This window comes from Alexandromys fortis, unplaced genomic scaffold (genome assembly GCF_014885135.2).
Source record: "Alexandromys fortis isolate MF-2015 unplaced genomic scaffold, M_Fortis_MF-2015_v1.1 scaffold_90, whole genome shotgun sequence".
Taxonomy (NCBI): Eukaryota; Metazoa; Chordata; class Mammalia; order Rodentia; family Cricetidae; genus Alexandromys; species Alexandromys fortis.
In genome coordinates this window covers 5,502,429-5,519,744 of record NW_026067985.1, presented here as the reverse complement: position 1 = coordinate 5,519,744, position 17,316 = coordinate 5,502,429, and the positions used below count along the sequence as shown (strand labels likewise).

At 38.2% G+C, this 17,316-nt stretch overlaps 1 protein-coding gene across 4 annotated transcripts in view; it reads left to right on the top strand.

Annotated features, from left to right (window-relative positions):
- The window catches only part of LOC126511726 (zinc finger protein 431-like), a 116,211-nt gene extending 99,944 nt beyond the window's left edge, over nucleotides 1–16,267 (top strand). For 2 of the 4 annotated variants that reach the window (XM_050159097.1, XM_050159101.1), the window contains 3 exons: nucleotides 12,588–12,714; nucleotides 12,906–12,966; nucleotides 14,098–16,267. In XM_050159097.1, the coding sequence (XP_050015054.1) occupies nucleotides 12,588–12,714; nucleotides 12,906–12,966; nucleotides 14,098–15,376 (1,467 nt within the window). In that variant the 3' untranslated portion in view covers nucleotides 15,377–16,267. Of the gene's footprint in view, nucleotides 1–12,587; nucleotides 12,715–12,905; nucleotides 12,971–14,097 lie in introns of those variants that run through there. The other 2 variants (XM_050159100.1, XM_050159103.1) reach the window with 2 other exon arrangements.
- The last annotated feature ends 1,049 nt before the right edge of the window (nucleotides 16,268–17,316 follow it).

Here is a 17,316-nt window from a genome sequence, read left to right as displayed (position 1 = left end):
TGCATACAAAGGACCCTGTGCTTTGGATGAGGAAAACTGTATGCTTTAGAAAAGTGTTTGAATGTGTACTAAAATACAAACTTTCTGGACTAAGGCCCTGTCTTCTGGGCTGGGAGGACAGAGCAGGAATTACTGTGCTCTCTGAGTCATTTGATCTCTGATCACCCATTGGGGGAGATGATAATATTCTGAGGCCCAGCAGGTTGGCCTTAGCCAATGAGGGACTCTGGAAAGTCTTAGCAAGCAGGAATAATAGTGGCAGGTAGCTTGCAGGTTCTTTCCAGGATTCTTCTCTACTTTTGTTGTAATGAGCTGTAAGGAAGACCATAAGCTATGCCATAGTGAGTGTAGGGTATTCAGAGAAGGTCTGTTGAGCTGTCATTTCTGCTGGGATTTGGATGGACCATGAGCCAGGCTCTGGTTCTGTTGCTCTATGATTTGGGCAGTGTTCCTTATCCTCTGAGCCTCCCTGTGTGTGGATTTCCTGGGGAGAGGGAGACTCTGCAGCCCTGGCGTGGTAGGACATTATGCTTGTAATCTGACTGTCCACTTTACACACAGAGTCATGCTTTTGGTCTACAATCGGAAGACAGATTTGAAAACTGATAATCTGGTTTTTAGAAGTTCTGAATATTGCATTCTACTTTCAAGTTTGTCTTATGTTTCAAGTAGTTTAAAAGCTGGTAGAATTACAGTGATGTTGATTTAGCAATGCATGATTTAAATGTGTATAACTTTTTGCTACCACCAGCTGCAATGGTGTGATTCATTGATGATTAGTTCCAGGGGACAAAGAGAGTTTCTGAGCTGCAGAGGTTTCTTAGGCATGTATGGTGTTGGGCAGGTAGAAAGAGCAGAATCTATATCTTGTGCTATAATCCATGTGACAGGAAGTAGAAATTATTCTATATTGCTTTGGGATTGGGCATCAGTATGGCTGGGTTTACCTGAAAACACAAGGAGGTCTAAGGGGCTGCAGAACCATAGCTGATGGAGGAGGGTCATCTGTCTATGTGTTACTTTCATTGGTTAATAAAGAAACTGCCGGGCTGGAGAGATGGCTCAGAGGTTAAGAACATTGCCTGCTCTTCCAAAGGTCCTGAGTTCAGTTCCCAGCAACCACATGGTGGCTCACAATCATCTGTAATGGAGTCTGGCACCCTCTTCTGGCCTGCAGGCGTACACACAGACAGAATATTGTATACATAATAAATAAATATATATAAAAAAAGAAACTGCCTTGGCCCTTTGATAGGACAGAAAATTAGGTAGGCAGAGCAAACAGAACTAAATGCTGGCAGGAAGAAGGCAGTGAGGCAGATGCCATAGCCCTCCTCTCCAAGATGGATACATGTTAGGATCTTCCCGGTAGCCACCACCTCATGGTGCTACACACATTAATAGAAATGGGTTAATCAAGATATGAGAGTTAGCCAATAAGAGGCTTAAACTAATGGACCAGGCAGTGTTTAAAAGAATACAATTTGTGTGTTGTTATTTCGGGTATTAATCTAGCCCTGCGGGAGCCAGGTGGGAACGCAGCCTACAGCTCCATCTACACATAGCAGTAAATCATCTCTTTTTGCAAAGAGGGATCTAGAGCATGGGCTCTCTCCAGAAGAAATACTAGTTCTGGAAGGTCAGAAACAACAGTTTAAGGGTTACTTTGAGGTACTTTTGTGAAAATTGTGAAGTCTTTAATTTCTATACACATAGAATCATAGGTAGCTAGATAACATTGGTCAAGATCACACGTTTCCTGAATAAGTTTCCTTTGGTCTTTTGATTAATAGCTGACTATATTTTCTGCCTTAGTTCTTGGCTTTTTCTCTCCATTCTCTTTATTCTTTCCCAAATATCATACACTTCTTGATTGATCAGCTTTGTGGTATTTTTTTTCCCTGAGATAGGGTTTCTTTGTAGCTTTGGAGCATGTCCTGGAACTCGCTCTGTAGACCAGGCTGGCTTCAGACTCACAGAGATCCTCCTGTCTCTGCCTCCTGAATGCTAGGATTAAAGGTGTGTGCCACCACCACCCAGAAAGAAGTCATATTATGTCAATCTGTGTACTATTTTTTCCATAACCCCATTGATTACTCTGTGTGCTTTCAATAAGAATGTAGTTTTGTAATCAGCTTTTCTGTTATAAATTGTTGGGAATTGTCATTGTTCTGTACTTATTTATGGTGCAAATTTAACATACACATCATCTTAACATTGATGCATCATGTTTCCAAGGATCATTTATTTACTTCTTTATTTATTTAGGTTTTATTGCTCTTGTTGTTAATCTATGAGAGACTTTTGGTTTATTGGATAAAAGGTATTATGGATGTTGACAGGTGGCTCAGCACATATTCATGTTGGAGGTGACCTGCGTTCAGATACCTACACTCAAGTTCTGAGGCTCATAACGCTACCATTTCAGATCCAGGGCCTCTGAATCCCTCTTTTTTTCTGTTACTTATATACATATGGAAGACATTCTCACTCTTGCACAAACATATGCAAAAAATAGCAATAAACTGGTTTTCAAAAGTGCTTGTGACTTATAAGGCAATTAGAGTGAAACAGGTCATTTGGCCTATTAGCTCAGGCTTCTTATTAACTAGCTCTTTCATCTTAACCCATATCTATTAATCTCTGTATAACCATGAGGCTGTAGCCTACTGATAAGGTTCTGGGGTGTCTTTCTGCTTTGACAGTTACATGGCATCTTTTAGACTCTGCCTACTCTCTATTTCTCTTCCAGCCTGGCTATATTCTGTCTTGCCATAGGCCAACACAGCTTTATTCAGTAACCAGTAAAAGCAACACTTGTATAGAAGGACATCACGCATCACTTTTCCTATAATCTATCCCAACTGCAGTTTTCCCTCCTTCCATTCCTTTCCGTCCTCTCTACTATGCCCTTCTCCACAAGATCCACTCAATCTTCATTTCCCTTCAGAATAGAGCAGATATCCCAGAGATATCAATAAAGCCATACATAGCAAATTGATATGATAGGCACATATCAAAGACTGGATGAATCAACCTAGTAGGAGGAAAAGGCTTCCAAGAGCAGGCAAAAGATTCAGAGATATCCCCCACTCTCACTGTTAGGAGTTGCACAAAAACACCAAGCTACACAGTGATAACATATATGCAGAGGACCTAATGCAAACTCCTGCAGGCTCCATGATTACTATTTCAGTCTCTGTGAGCTCCTATGAGCCCTACTTATTTGATTCTGTGGCCTGCATTCTCCTGTGTCATTTTAGTTAGGAAAGATTTTGTCTATGAATTTTTTTGAAATATCTATGCCTTTGGGGTGAGTTTCTTCTCCATTTCCTATTATTCTTAGGATTGGTCTTTACCTAGTATTTCAAATTTTCTGGATGTTATATTTCAGGAAATTTTAGGTTTACCATTTTCTTTGATCAATATATCTATTTCTTTTATCATGCTTTTAAAGTCTGAAATTCTCTGTTTGATGTTTTGTATTCTTTTGGTGAAGCATGCCTCTGTAGGTCTCATTTGGTTATTTAGATTTTCATTTTTATAATTTCTTCAGTTCACATTTTTTAATGGCTCCTATTTCTATTTTAAGGTTGTGAACAGATTCATTCATTTCTGTCAACTGTTTTTTTGTTTATGTTTTGGCTTTCTTTAAGGGATTAATTTTCTCTAATACTTCATTTATCCTTTTTCTGCTTAAGGGATTCTGTTATCTCTATAAAGTTTGTTTTAATTTAATTGTGCTTCAACTGTGTTAGAATGTTCAGGGCTTGCAATAATAGTAGAATACCTGGAATCTGGTAGTGACTTATTGGTCTTGCTGTTGTTGATTGTATTTTTATGCTGGTGTCCAGGTATCTTGGTTTGACGTATTTGTGGGTCTAGGTACCAATTTCTCAGTTTGTCTTTGTTGCATGGCTGTTTTGTTCCTTGGTTTCTCTTTGCTCTCTAGTTTTCTGCTTTATGTGGCTTGAACAGAGGCTCTCATCCCAAGTTACAGATGATCTTACAGATAGTGTGGCCTTTGCTCCAGGAGGGAGTGTCTGCCCATGTTTGGGAGAGGGTAGGGAACTTGGGGATAGTGTTGAGGGGGACTGAGAGAATGAGCAAGGTCAGTTGGAAGGTGGCCTAAATAGACTTCTTGCAGATAGTGTGTGAGTCTCCACCCAAGTTTTAGGCTACAACACAGAGAAAAGGAGTGAAGTGGGATTGGGGATAGTGTTGTGGGATTATCAAAAGAATGGAGGCGGTACACAGACAAGAAACCTATGTGAATTTCTGGTGACTGGCATAGGTTCTGGTCCAGCAGAGAGTCTTCACCTCAGTTTTCCTACCTGTTTTTTTTGTTTTTTTTTTTTTGTTTTTGTTTTTTTTTTTGGCTGATGTGGCCTGCACTTGAGCAGAGGCTATGCATCTGATAATAGGGGTGGGTACATGGTTTTGGCATAGAAGCTGTAGGGTTGCTGGAGGATTGTGTCTGTGGGAATGTAGGGAGTGTGGAAATTTTATGGGCTTGTGGTCTGCCTATCTGTTCTTCTGAGTGGTGTGTCATACACATGAGTCTGCCTAAGTTGGGAGCTGTAACACAGTCATATTCCTAATTTTTATGAATGGGAATATGTCCTGTGCCATTATATGTTGTAAATATTTATTTTTTTTACAACATGTAACAGTCAGGAGATTGTCTTAAGTGTCAGAAGAGACTTTGGACATTTGCGATGTTTGGGCTGCTACAGAGTATAAGGATCATTGGACTTAGACTAAATATATTTTTATTTGTATCTATTCTTATCTCATACTATATATCCTGATTGAATTCCTCCTTTACTCATTCCAGTCCCTCCCCCACCTAATCCCCATTGTCCCAGCTTTACTGCTTCCTTTCCCTTCAAAAAAGAGCAGACCTCCCAGGTATATCAACCAAATAAGTCATACCAAGGTGCAATAGGACTAGGCACAAACTCTTCAAGGCTAGACAATGTAATGCAATAGAAGGAAAAGGATCCTAAGAACAGACAAAAAAGTCAGACACACCATGACTCCTACAGTTAGGAGATTTCACAAACATCCCAAACTAAGCAACCATAGCATGTATGCAGCCATGAAGACTCTGTGATTGCTACATCAGTTTCTTTGAGCCACTATATGCCTACTTAGTTGCTTATGTGGGCCATATTCTCCTGATTTCTTCAACCACTGAATGCTACAATACTCACACACTCCTTTTTTTAATATTTATTTATTATGTATACAATATTCTTTATGCGTATATGCCTGAAGGCCAGAAGAGGGCACCAGACCTCATTACAGATGGTTGTAAGCCACCATGTGGTTGCTGGGAATTGAACTCAGGACCTTTGGAAGAGCAGGCAAAGCTCTTAACCACTGAGCCATCTCTCCAGCCCCCTCACACACTCCTTCTACAAGATTCCTAGAGCTCAAGCTGTTTGGGTAAGGATCTCTGCATGGGATTCCATCAGCCCCACTCATTGTCTAAGCTGCTTTTGGTTAGAGGATTTAATCAGAAAAACATAAATATAAGTTAGAACAAAAAATGGAAAACCAAAAGTAACATTGATGCTAGGCAGAACCTGGAATGATGTCTCTTGAAAGAGTATAGACGATATCTAGACTTTAGGTGGCAAAATACATAGAAAGTAGTACACAGAACTAAATTGGCTGTTCTTGTAGGACCAGGAAGATGGAAATGTTAAGAGGAATGCCAGAAAGTAGAGATTGAGATCATAGGATTTCAGTTGGAAATGATAGACTCCATAACAGATTAAGTTAGAGGTCATTTGTGTGATATTTTTTGCTCCAAAATCTTTCTTTTTCTGCCTGTGACCTGGAAATTTAGTAAAGCATAATTAAAAAAATGATGGGCTAATTCCTTAAGTAAAATATTAGATCAGTTGGAAGGTTATTCTTGATGATTCATTTAGGTCTGCAGTAAAAAGAAAACATTTGGGGCTGAAATAAATGAAAATGAAAAGATAGTTTCAGGTGGCAGCCAATTACTAAAACAAGTAGGGATTTTCAAGGAGTTCCTTACTATTATAGAAAAGGCCCTTGCCATGGAATGGAAGTCTAGCAAGGTGCTCCAAGAGTAAGACTCTATTCACATAAACCTTCTATTTATGTAATGAGTAAGCAAAGTGATTCCTAATCCTACCAAGCAACTTCTTACAAAATCTGCTACACACATGGTCCAAGTGTGTTAGTGTCTGTCAACTAAGAAGTTAAGAACTTTTCAGGATCACTCATCATGTACTGGTCCTGGAAACAAGAAAGAATCACAATTTAACGTAATGGGTTCTTAGTTTGTGATTACAACTCAGCATTGTTACTGGCATCCATGTTTGGCAGAGTCAGAAACCCAGTGAAGAGATTGTGAGGGTTCATTTCATGAAGCTGTGAGGATGAAACCTATTGTTATTGTTGTTCTTGTTTTTAGTCTTTGGGGGCCTCTACCCAGATCTCAAAAAATGACATACACTGGGCTTTTTATTTTTTATAAATTCCTGGTTTGAGGTTGTCTTATTTCTAGTCAACTTTTCTTAACTAATTGTCATATCTACCTTTTGTCTCTGGGCTTTTATCTTTCTCTGTATACATTTTTTTTTTTTTACTTCTTACTCTATGGCTTGCTGTTTAGCTGAGTGGCTGGCCCATGCCTTCCTCTCCTTTTCTTAGTCATCCTTCCTTTTTCCCTCCAAGATTTCTCCTCCCATTTATTCTCTCTGCCTGCCAGCCCATCTTATTCTTTCCTACCAAGCTATTGACTATTGGTTATTAGGCCAAACAGGTATTTTAGACCAGCCCAGTATCAGAGCTTCATAGAATTAAACAAATGCAACATAAAAGAATGCAACACATATTTGCATCGTTGAAACAGTTGTTTCACAACATAAATAAATATAACACATCTAACAATAATATTCCACAACAGCAAGGATTGTATTTTGATACAGCCTAGGTTGCGTTTTGATACCACAAGATATTGAGATTTCTAAACTAAAAGACATCTTTTATGGAGAACTAACTGAATATAGGGAGTGGAAGTAACCAAAGAGATCATTGCATGAGAAGATGCAGGGATAGGGCCATCTTTGCCCTTTGAAACTGAAGCCCTGTGCATCTGAGACAGAGCTACAGGATTTGATGTTTGTCCTGCTATGCTTCAGTCTTGCCTTGGTTCAATCTTCCCTCACTATGTCTCCATTTCTCTACTTTGTAGTGTGACTGTGTATGTTGGAAAGATGTAACTTGTTTTCTGATTTTTACAAGATGTTACTTGCTGTGGGACAATGGTCTTATACCTTGTAAAGATATGTCACTTATATTAGTTTAATAAAATGCTGATTGACCAGTAACCAGGCAGGAAGGATAGGTGGAGCCACCAGACCAGGAGAATTCTGGGAAGAGGAAAGGCTCAGTCTGCAGTTGTCACCCAGACACAGAGGAAACAAGAGGAGAATGCCTCACTGATAAAAGGTACCAAGCCATGTGGCTAACACAGACAAGGTTTATGTACTAATCTAAGATGTAAGAATTAGGGGGGCTGGAGAGATGGCTCAGTGGTTAAGAGCATTGCCTGCTCTTCCAAAGGTCCTGAGTTCAATTCCCAGCAACCACATGGTGGCTCACAACCATCTGTAATGAGGTCTGGTGCCCTTTTCTGGCCTTCAGGCATACAAGCAGACAGAATATTGTATACATAATAAATAAATAAATAAATATTTTAAAAAAGAATGGTAATTCTAAACAAAAAAGATGTAAGAATTAGTTAATAAGAAGCCTGAGCTAATAGGCCAACCAGTTTATAATTAATGTAGACATCTGTGTGTTTCTTTGGGACTGAATGACTATGGGACTAGGCAGAACAGAAACCTCTGTCAACAAATCACTGTCAAGTGATTGTCTTGAACATCAGAAGAGACTTTGAACATTTGAACAGTGTAGGGCCTATTGCAGACTATGAGTATCATTGAAGTGACTAAATTAATTTTCTTCATGGTTGACCATGAGCATATAGTGACCCAGGTCAGAATGTAATTGATTGAATGAAAAACTTCCCAGATAGGAAGATGTATTTTAATATGTGCCTCTTCTTGGTAACTTTCATTTGATTGCTTGCGAAACCATTAGTAGGAGGAGTTTTTCTGAATGAAATTTCTCATTGGGATGTGATATCATATAGTAAGGAGGGGTGCTTGTTTGTTCCTAGCTTCTCAGTCCCAAAATAATCACACAGAAACTGTATTAATTAAATCATGGCTTGTCCCATTAGCTCTAGCTTCTTATTGGCTAACTCTTACATTTTAATTTAACCCATTTCTATTAATCTGTGTATCGCTACGTAGATGTGGCTTACCGGGTAAAGTTCCCAGCATCTGTCTCTGGTGGGGCTACCTAACTTCTTTTTGACTCAGCCTTCTTTCTCCCAGCATTCAGTTTAGTTTGCCCCCACCTACCTAGGTTCTGCCCTATAGCTCTGCTATAGGCCCAAAGCAGTTTGTTTATTAAACAATGATAATCACAGCATACAGAGGGGAATCACACCTTCCCTTTTCTGTTTAAATGGAAAGGAAGGTTTCAATTTTAACATAGTAAAATTACAAATAACGAAACAGGTATCATGAAAGAATTACAGTTACAGTATTTATATCTACTTTATCTTTTATCATAACTAAGGAAAACTATAACTACAAGTTCTTCAACTCCATCAAAGACTCCAGAAAAATATACTATTACCTAAGTAATCAGGAAGTATTTTGTAGGTAACTTCCAAAACTCTAGAAATGACAGAGACATCTCATTGCCCAGACAGTCACCCAAAGTTCTTGTGTGTTGTTGGGGCATCCAGTCCTCAGCCCACAGGCCCATAGTATCTGGCAGACTTTTCCATGAAGCAGGAAATTTAAAAACCTGTTCTGCCTTGCAATGGAAAAGTCCATCAGTTGCTGTTTTCTGTGCCCTGCAGAATGTCTGGCAGACTCTTTCATGGAACAGGAACCCCAAAGACTCATCTCACCTTTAGGCAAGTTCAGCAGTCATTTCTCTGTGGGTCCTGCATGTCCAGTTTATCAAACAGTCCAGGCAAGAGCAGTTTCTTGCCCAAATGGCTAATAAACTCCATAAGGAGCCTCTTTGATATCTATCATCCTCTCAAACTAGATTGGTGTCACCAGGAGCAGATGTCTTTCATTGTCCTGAAAAGTCTTAAGCTCTTAAAACATTTTAAATGCCATATTCTGAAAGATTTGAAGAATTACTATCTATCTGAAATACAACTCTGTACATCTAGAAAATCTAACATGAGTACAAACTTGACTATTACTATTATAGATGATTTTCTATTTACCTATATTTTAATTATACATTACATTTTAAAATAAGCTGCACAAATACAATACCTTAATCAAGAGGAGAAATACCTATAATACAATTGACCTTAAATTTGTATCAACAAACCAAGATCCATACCAATGCAAATCTCTATAGCATATCCCCCTTTAAATGTAAACAAACATTCATGAACAGTATTTGGGAATATGGCTATAGTTCTCTCCAAACTGCTTCCTGCTTTTTATTTGGTGAAGTAATTTTGGGGGACATTCACAGTGACCTTTGGGGTGGCCTTGAGTCATCAAGCCACATTAGTCTGGAAGGATTCCACAGGTTCTCATCCTCTGTGGAAACCAAAGAAGAACCTCTTTTCCAATGCCACAAATTCTTAGACCCAAATTCTGAAGATGTGATACCTTTAAAGCATATATGTTGGTTTCTTAGCTCCTTTACAGTCAAAAAATGCAAAGAAAACACAGTAATAGACATAATCCAGACACTCTGTATATAGTACATCTTTACATGGCTTATTTCTTTTTATTCTATTGCTTTCGATTTTTATTTTATTATCTTTACTCCTTTAATTTATGACTGTCTGTACTGTCTCTTTAAAGACTTTATTTCATTTTTTTATAAACCATTTACTTCTTTTTATAACTCTATATTATTTTTTCTTTTCTCTCCCAGTTCTATGTACATTTTTTAAACACACTGTCTCATTTAGAGGTCTTTTATGTATGAATCTGTCTTACTGTGTATCTGTAATCCTTTACTGTTCAGGAGTGCTTCTTAAAATGCTAAGCAATTCTTATGAACTTAAGCTGGGTGATTGGTAGAGCAAATATGGCCTGCCTGCTTGATTCACACAGTCCAACATGGCAGAGGCACATTTGCTGCCTCCGAGAGCCGTGTACATTGCCCCATTTACAGGCACACAGGGGGTCTAAGTTGCCATTAGCAATCTTCTCACAGACCCCATAACTGATCCTCCAGAAAGAGAGTTCACACTGGCAGCACAGCCTAGAAAGCTGGCATTTCAAAATGGTGCAGCCTTTTTTCTGCTACCTCAAAATCAGGAAAACCTCTCTTAAAGGTGCCAAAGCATGTCACCAGTAAGCAAAGCCTATTTGGGGAAAGGAATGTGGCTAAACTTCATTTTTTTAGTGTCTAAAATTCCTTTCCAAGATCTCTAAGATTTTAAGTGGATTTTAGTTGGCCATGTGGGTACCAGTTTGTTGTGGGAATCTGCTTGTTAGTTCCCAGCTGCTCAGCCTGAAAATAACCACACAGAAACTGTATTAATTAAATCACTGCTTAGCCCATTAGCTCTAGCTTCTTATTGGCTAACTCTTACATATTAATTTAATTAATTTCTATTAATCTGTGTATTGCCATGGGGCTGTGGCCTATGAGGTAAAGTTCTCAGCATCTGTCTCCTACAGGGCTATATGACTTCTCTCTGTAGTTTTCCCAACCCACCTAAGAGTTGTCCTATAGCTCTGCTGTAGGCCCAAAAGCAGTTTCTTTTTGTTTTTGTTTTTTTTTTGTTGTTGTTGGTGGTGGTGGTTTTTTCAAGACAGGGTTTCTCTGTGGCTTTGGAGCCTGTCCTGGAACTAGCTCTGTAGACCAGGCTGGTCTCGAACTCACAGAGATCCGCCTGCCTCTGCCTCCCGAGTGCTGGGATTAAAGGCGTGCGCCACCACTGCCCGGCCAAAAGCAGTTTCTTTATTAACCGATGATAATCACAGCATCCAGAAGGGAATCTCACAATATGAGTTTCTATAGCCTCAAACCATTTCCTGTTTTTTGTGGCTACTGTGTTGTGGTTGAAACTAATCAGCCAGCTTTTCTTTTGATGTCATAACTTCCCCCACCATCATAAACTCTATCACTAAATCAAATAAGATATGGTAGAATTATCTGCTATTTGTTGCTAAGGTGGTTTGGTAGTCTACTGTTTATATTTTTATTTGTTTCTTTTTGAAGACAAGATTTGTCTCTGTAGCCCTAGCTGTCCTTAAAGTAGTTCTACAAACCAGGCTGACTTCAAACTCAGAGAACCTGTGACTCTGACTCTCAAGTGCTGGGATTAAAGGTTGGCCAGCATTCCTGGCTTTTTTGTTTTTATATTGTATCATGGGTTTGTTCATATCAAGCATATGCTGTTGTACTGAGCTTCACCCATATCTTGAATTTTAAAATTTGTCAGAGGATATCATTATGTTTCCCAGGATGGCATGTATTCATGACATTAATACTGCCTGTGTCTTCTGAGTCATTGGATTGCAGGTGCATAACCTTCCTGCCTGTTTGTTTTGTTTTGAATTTTTATTTTAAAAAGAGTATTTTACCTGTATGCATGGATATGCACCATGTGAGTACCTGGTCCTTACATTGATCAAAAGATGGTACTAGAAACCTTGAACTTGGAATAATGCATAGTTATGACCCCCCCATGTAAGTCATTGGTATGCAAGACCAGGAGGACTCTTTCCTGGTCTGTGTTGATTATTTGTAATCCACATATTAATTGCTATTGTTTTCATTTGTCCATTTGTAACTTTTTAAACACACAATGCTTTTAGTAAAATCTTATGTTGCAGTTTAAATTGGGGCACTTCAGGTTTCTGGTAGATGAATAAAGAGTTGAAATTAATGCACATAACTGTTTGTGGAAACTTCAGCAAAAACCTATGAGTTTTCTAACTCATTTTCTAACTCATTTCTAACTATCATGTTTGATTGATTTTTTTCATGTGAAACAGGTAATTAACATGTTTTTTGGCTGCTGTAGAAGTGATTGCATGGACTAGGCTGGTATTCAACTCAAAGGCAGATAGATATACATGCCTCTGCCTTCTGAGTACAAGGATTAGAGGCATGATTCAATGCATTCAGCTTTTTCCTCTTATTTTTCCTTTCTGTAGTTAGAAATTAATCATTCATACAATTTCTCTTATCTATACTCTGTACTGTTGATCTGTTTATGTATCTTTCAGTGTTGGGTAGTAGGCATTTCTCTTGCAAGGTGATATCAGATTCAAAGGGTTCAGAAATGACAGAGGTGAATCTCCTATTCAGTTTGCTTCTAAAGTGACTTGTTGATTAAATTATGATGTCTATGTCATGGAATAAGTATGGGGAGCACCAGAATTCTATGACTATACTGTCAAAAAAGTATATATTTATAGTGTTGTCAATTTATGCTTTCTCTTGTACACATGTATGGGATATTTTAGAATGCAGTGACCTATGATGACGTGCATGTCAACTTCACTTTGGAAGAATGGGCTTTGCTGAATCCTTCCCAGAAGAGTCTCTACAAAGATGTGATGGTGGAGACCTACAGAAACCTCACTACTATAGGTAAGACTGAATTATCTCTCATGTTTCAAATAAGGGGACAAGTGTTCATTGGCTAATGATGCTCTTTTGTAATATGATTGAAAAAAAAGAATGGGTAAAGAAATCAGGCATGGTTTTAAGGTTTGCTTCAAATGGTAACTAAATTTTTTATAATTTTTAATATATAACATTTTTCTGGCACTATATTTTAGGATACATTTGGGAAGACCATAATATTGAAGAACATTGTCAAAGTTCTAGAAGACATGAAAGGTAATTTTCATGTATAACCTGATACAAATGTACCTCTGAAGAATTTGTAATGTATCCTATATGTTTTAAACCAAAGCAACAATGCAAATAAAAACTGCATTTATGGTTATTAAATTCTCACAAAATCATATACCTTAATTTCAGATGGGTGAACTGCATTTGCAAGTCATTCTTTTAAGAAAGAAGTCAAGGAAATGATGCCTTAACCTATATTTCCATTTGAATCGTAATACAATGAGAGCTATTCTGTAAAGTTGTCAATGCATTTATTTCATATTATAAAAGATATGCATGTTGAAAAGGTGATAAGTATATCTGTAAATCTCTTTATTACACTAATAGTCCATAGAAAAGGTAGTTTAACACATATACTTGTGATTGTGTTAAGTTTAGTGAGAGCGCAGTTAGAGTCACAAATCAAGGGGCAGCTGTTGTGAAGAGGCCGTAATCCATATACCACAAGTCTATAAGGACAGAAAGTCAAACTGTGAACTCAGTGTGGAAGCTTGATATTTGTTATTCTTCCTTTATTAAGTATATCATATGTTCCTCTGGATACAAGCCACATGAGCATAGTGAAGTGAATAAATATAACATACCTCTCTCTTAGAACAAATGGAAGATATATAGCAGTCCCCATGTTGAGTATACTGGTTGAATTTGATGTACAGGTATTCAAGTCATTGGTTTTATAGCCTCATTGTTAATATATCAACAAGCTCACATTTCAGAAAAGTACCATGAGTACTAGGACTGTGTAAAAACTTCTTTTTGTCCTAGTACACTTAGCAAATGTAGAATCACTCACAGTGTAGGAAACGTTATGGATGCAATAAGAGTGGGAAAGCTCTGAGTTTTTTCAGTTCTCTTCAAATACATGAAAATTCTCATACAGAAAATAAGATTCTGGAAATGTGAACCCTGTAATAAAGGCTGTTATCAGTTATCCTCACAGATGAAAAGCAAGCCTTAATGAAGGGGAAAAACAAGATTGTAAACATGGTGATAAAACGTTAATACAAAATTTCTCTTTCAAATAGGACTAAATTATAAAATTAATTTATACAGATAATAATAATCAACAATGTATTAAATGTAGTGATGCTTTCACATGTACCATTATCATTGTAGGCATGAAAAAAGTCAAACTAGAAAGAAGAAAACATCTGTATATACTCAACATGTTAAACCCTTTGCATGTCATCTTCACAGGCATGAAAAAACACACACTATATTGAAACCCTATGAAGAAAATGAGTGTGGTAAAGCCTTTTCACATCACAGTCATCTTCAAATGCATAAAAGTTCATACACTGGAGATAAACCCTATGAATGTAATCAGTGTTGTAAAACCTATGCACGTCACCATACTCTTCAAATGCATAAAAGAACACATACTGGAAAGAAGCCCTATGAATGTCATCAGTGTGGTAAAGCCTTTGTATGTCACAGTAGTCTCCAAACACATGAAAAAACCCATACTGGTGAGAAACCCTATGAATGTAATCAGTGTGGTAAAGCCTTCGCACGGCAAGGCCATCTTCAAACTCATGAAAGAACCCATACTGGGGAGAAACCCTATGAATGTAATCAGTGTGGTAAAGCCTTTGCATGTCTCAGTACTCTCCAAAAGCATAAAAGAACCCATACTGGAGAGAAACCCTATGTATGTAATAAGTGTGGTAAAGCCTTTGCACAGCACATTCATCTACAAAGTCATGAAAGAACCCATACCGGAGAGAAACCCTATGAATGTCATCAGTGTGGTAAAGCCTTTGTGTGTAACAGTTATCTCCGAATGCATGAACGAACGCATACTGGAGAGAAGCCCTATGAATGTCATCAGTGTGGTAAAGCCTTTGTATGTCACAGTAGTCTCCAAACACATGAAAAAACCCATACTGGTGAGAAACCCTATGAATGTAATCAGTGTGGTAAAGCCTTCGCACGGCAAGGCCATCTTCAAACTCATGAAAGAACCCATACTGGAGAGAAACCTTATGAATGTAATCAGTGTGGTAAAGCCTTTGCATATCCAAGTAGTCTCCAAAAACATATAAGAACCCATACTGGGGAGAAACCCTATGAATGTAATCAGTGTGGTAAAGCCTTTGCACAGTACTGTCATCTACAAACTCATAAAAGAAGCCATATTGGAGAGAAACCGTATGAATGTAATCAGTGTGGTAAAGCCTTTGCTGATCAAAGTAGTCTCCAAAGACATAAAAGAACCCATACTGGAGAGAAACCCTATGAATGTAATCAGTGTGGTAAAGCTTTTGCATATCACAATAGTCTCCAAAAGCATAAAACAACCCATACTGGAGAGAAACCCTGTGAATGTAATCAGCACATTCATCTACAAAATCATGACAGCAGCCATACTGGAGTTAAAACCCTTTTAATCTAATAGGTGTGGTAAAGCCTTTGTATGTCACAGTAGTCTCCAAACACATGAAAGAACACATACTGGAGAGAAACCGTATGAATATAATCAATGTGGAAAAACCTTTGTATGTATAGTGATCTCTGAAAACATAAGGCAACCCATACTGGATAGAAACATTACATACATAATTAGTGTGCTAAAGGCTTTGTTTATCATAGTCATCTTCAAAGCCATGAACTAACACATGCTAGAGAGAAATCCTATGAATGTAATGAGTGTGGTAAAGCCTTTGCACTTCACAGTACTCTTCAAATGCCTAAAAGATCATACACTGGAGATAAACTCTATGAATGTTATCAGTGTAGTAAAGCATTTGCATGTATGAATAATCTAAATCATGAGAAAAATCATACTGTAGAGAAACTCTATGAATGTATTCAGTGTGATGAACTTTTGTACTTTATATAGGAGTAAAACTTTGTGTGCAACAATATGTTTAAATCTTTGTATATTACAATAGACATGTATTTTATGCTGTATGCTGTGAATGTATTTTGTTACCATTGTTTAATAAAGAAGCTGCTTTGGGCCTGTAGGCAGGGCAGAATAGAGCAAGGCCAGAATTCCAAGCAGAGATAGTGGAGAAGAGAAAGTGGAGTCAGACTCCATGTATCTGCTGAAGGAGACAGATGCCCTGGAACCTTACTGGTAAATCAAAAGTCTTGTGATAAAATACAAAATAATAGGAATGGGGTAATAACAAGAATCCTGAGCTAATAGGCCAAGCAGTGTTAATTAATATAATTTCTGTGTGAATGTTTTTGTGTGAACAGCCAGCAATGAACAAGAATCTTCTGCCTACAACACAAGACTCTTTGTTCTGTAGAAATAAATTTGACAGTGTTAACAATCTTTTCAAGCATTGTGATGTCTTTTTTATACTGCTTTTACTCATAAGCTCATGGTTTTATGAATTTATGAAGCCCTGTGTTTAGGGTAAATGGGCCAGCCAAAGAAACACATCCTGACCCTGAAACCAGAGCCAGTCAAATATATAATTTTGGAGCCAAAGTAATACATCCTGAATCTAAAACCAAGACAAAGAAACACACTTTGTTCCTGAATCCAGAGCCAATAAAAGAAACACCTGACCCTGAAAACAGTCTCAAAAGGTTATAAGGGGCCAGTGAAAGAACACACTTTGGCCCTGAAACAAGATCCAAAAATAATTCTACCCTTGACCACCTGAGCATAAAACCAGGTAATCTCTAAGCTCCAGATCTACGAACACCTGAGCATGAAATCCAGCCAATTTCTGCATTGTTCAAGATCAGCAATTGACATCTAAACAATTCCCACCCTGAGAATCTTCTCCCTGGGAAATCTCTGCCCCTAAGCATTCCTAAATAAGTTCTGTACATGTTCAGTTGGCATCTGCCTATTTGTGCCCTGTCAGAGGCAGCCCTCCTGGATTCTTCCCTTCCAAATAAATTTCTTGAATGAGTTTTGGGTGAAGACCTTTCTCTGGAGTGATCAGAAACTTTGTAGTGTATTTGAACAGAGAAGCTTTGCTCACCTCTGCTGGCAAACCTCTTAAAGGAGCAGAGCAGAAGTAGCAACTCTCCACCCGAGACTGCAACATTTCTGCAACAGTTTCCCATCAACTCCAGTAAAGCTGCGAAGTAACAAATTGGGCTGAAGCTGAGAAAAAAAAAATTGACATCACTTTTAGGAAACTCCCTAATCGGGTGGAACAGAGAAGCATTGGACACCTCTGTTAGGAAATTCCCTTAGGGAAGTGGAACAGAACAGCAATGGATGTCTCTGCTTTGAAGCTCTCTTAGCAGAATGAAGAAGGGCCCAGCTGTGATGGCTCTCTTTTGAAGAGGAACAGCATTGCTACATCCTTTAGGAAGAACATCTCCCTCTAGAACACAGCCTCAGATATAGCCGGACTTCCC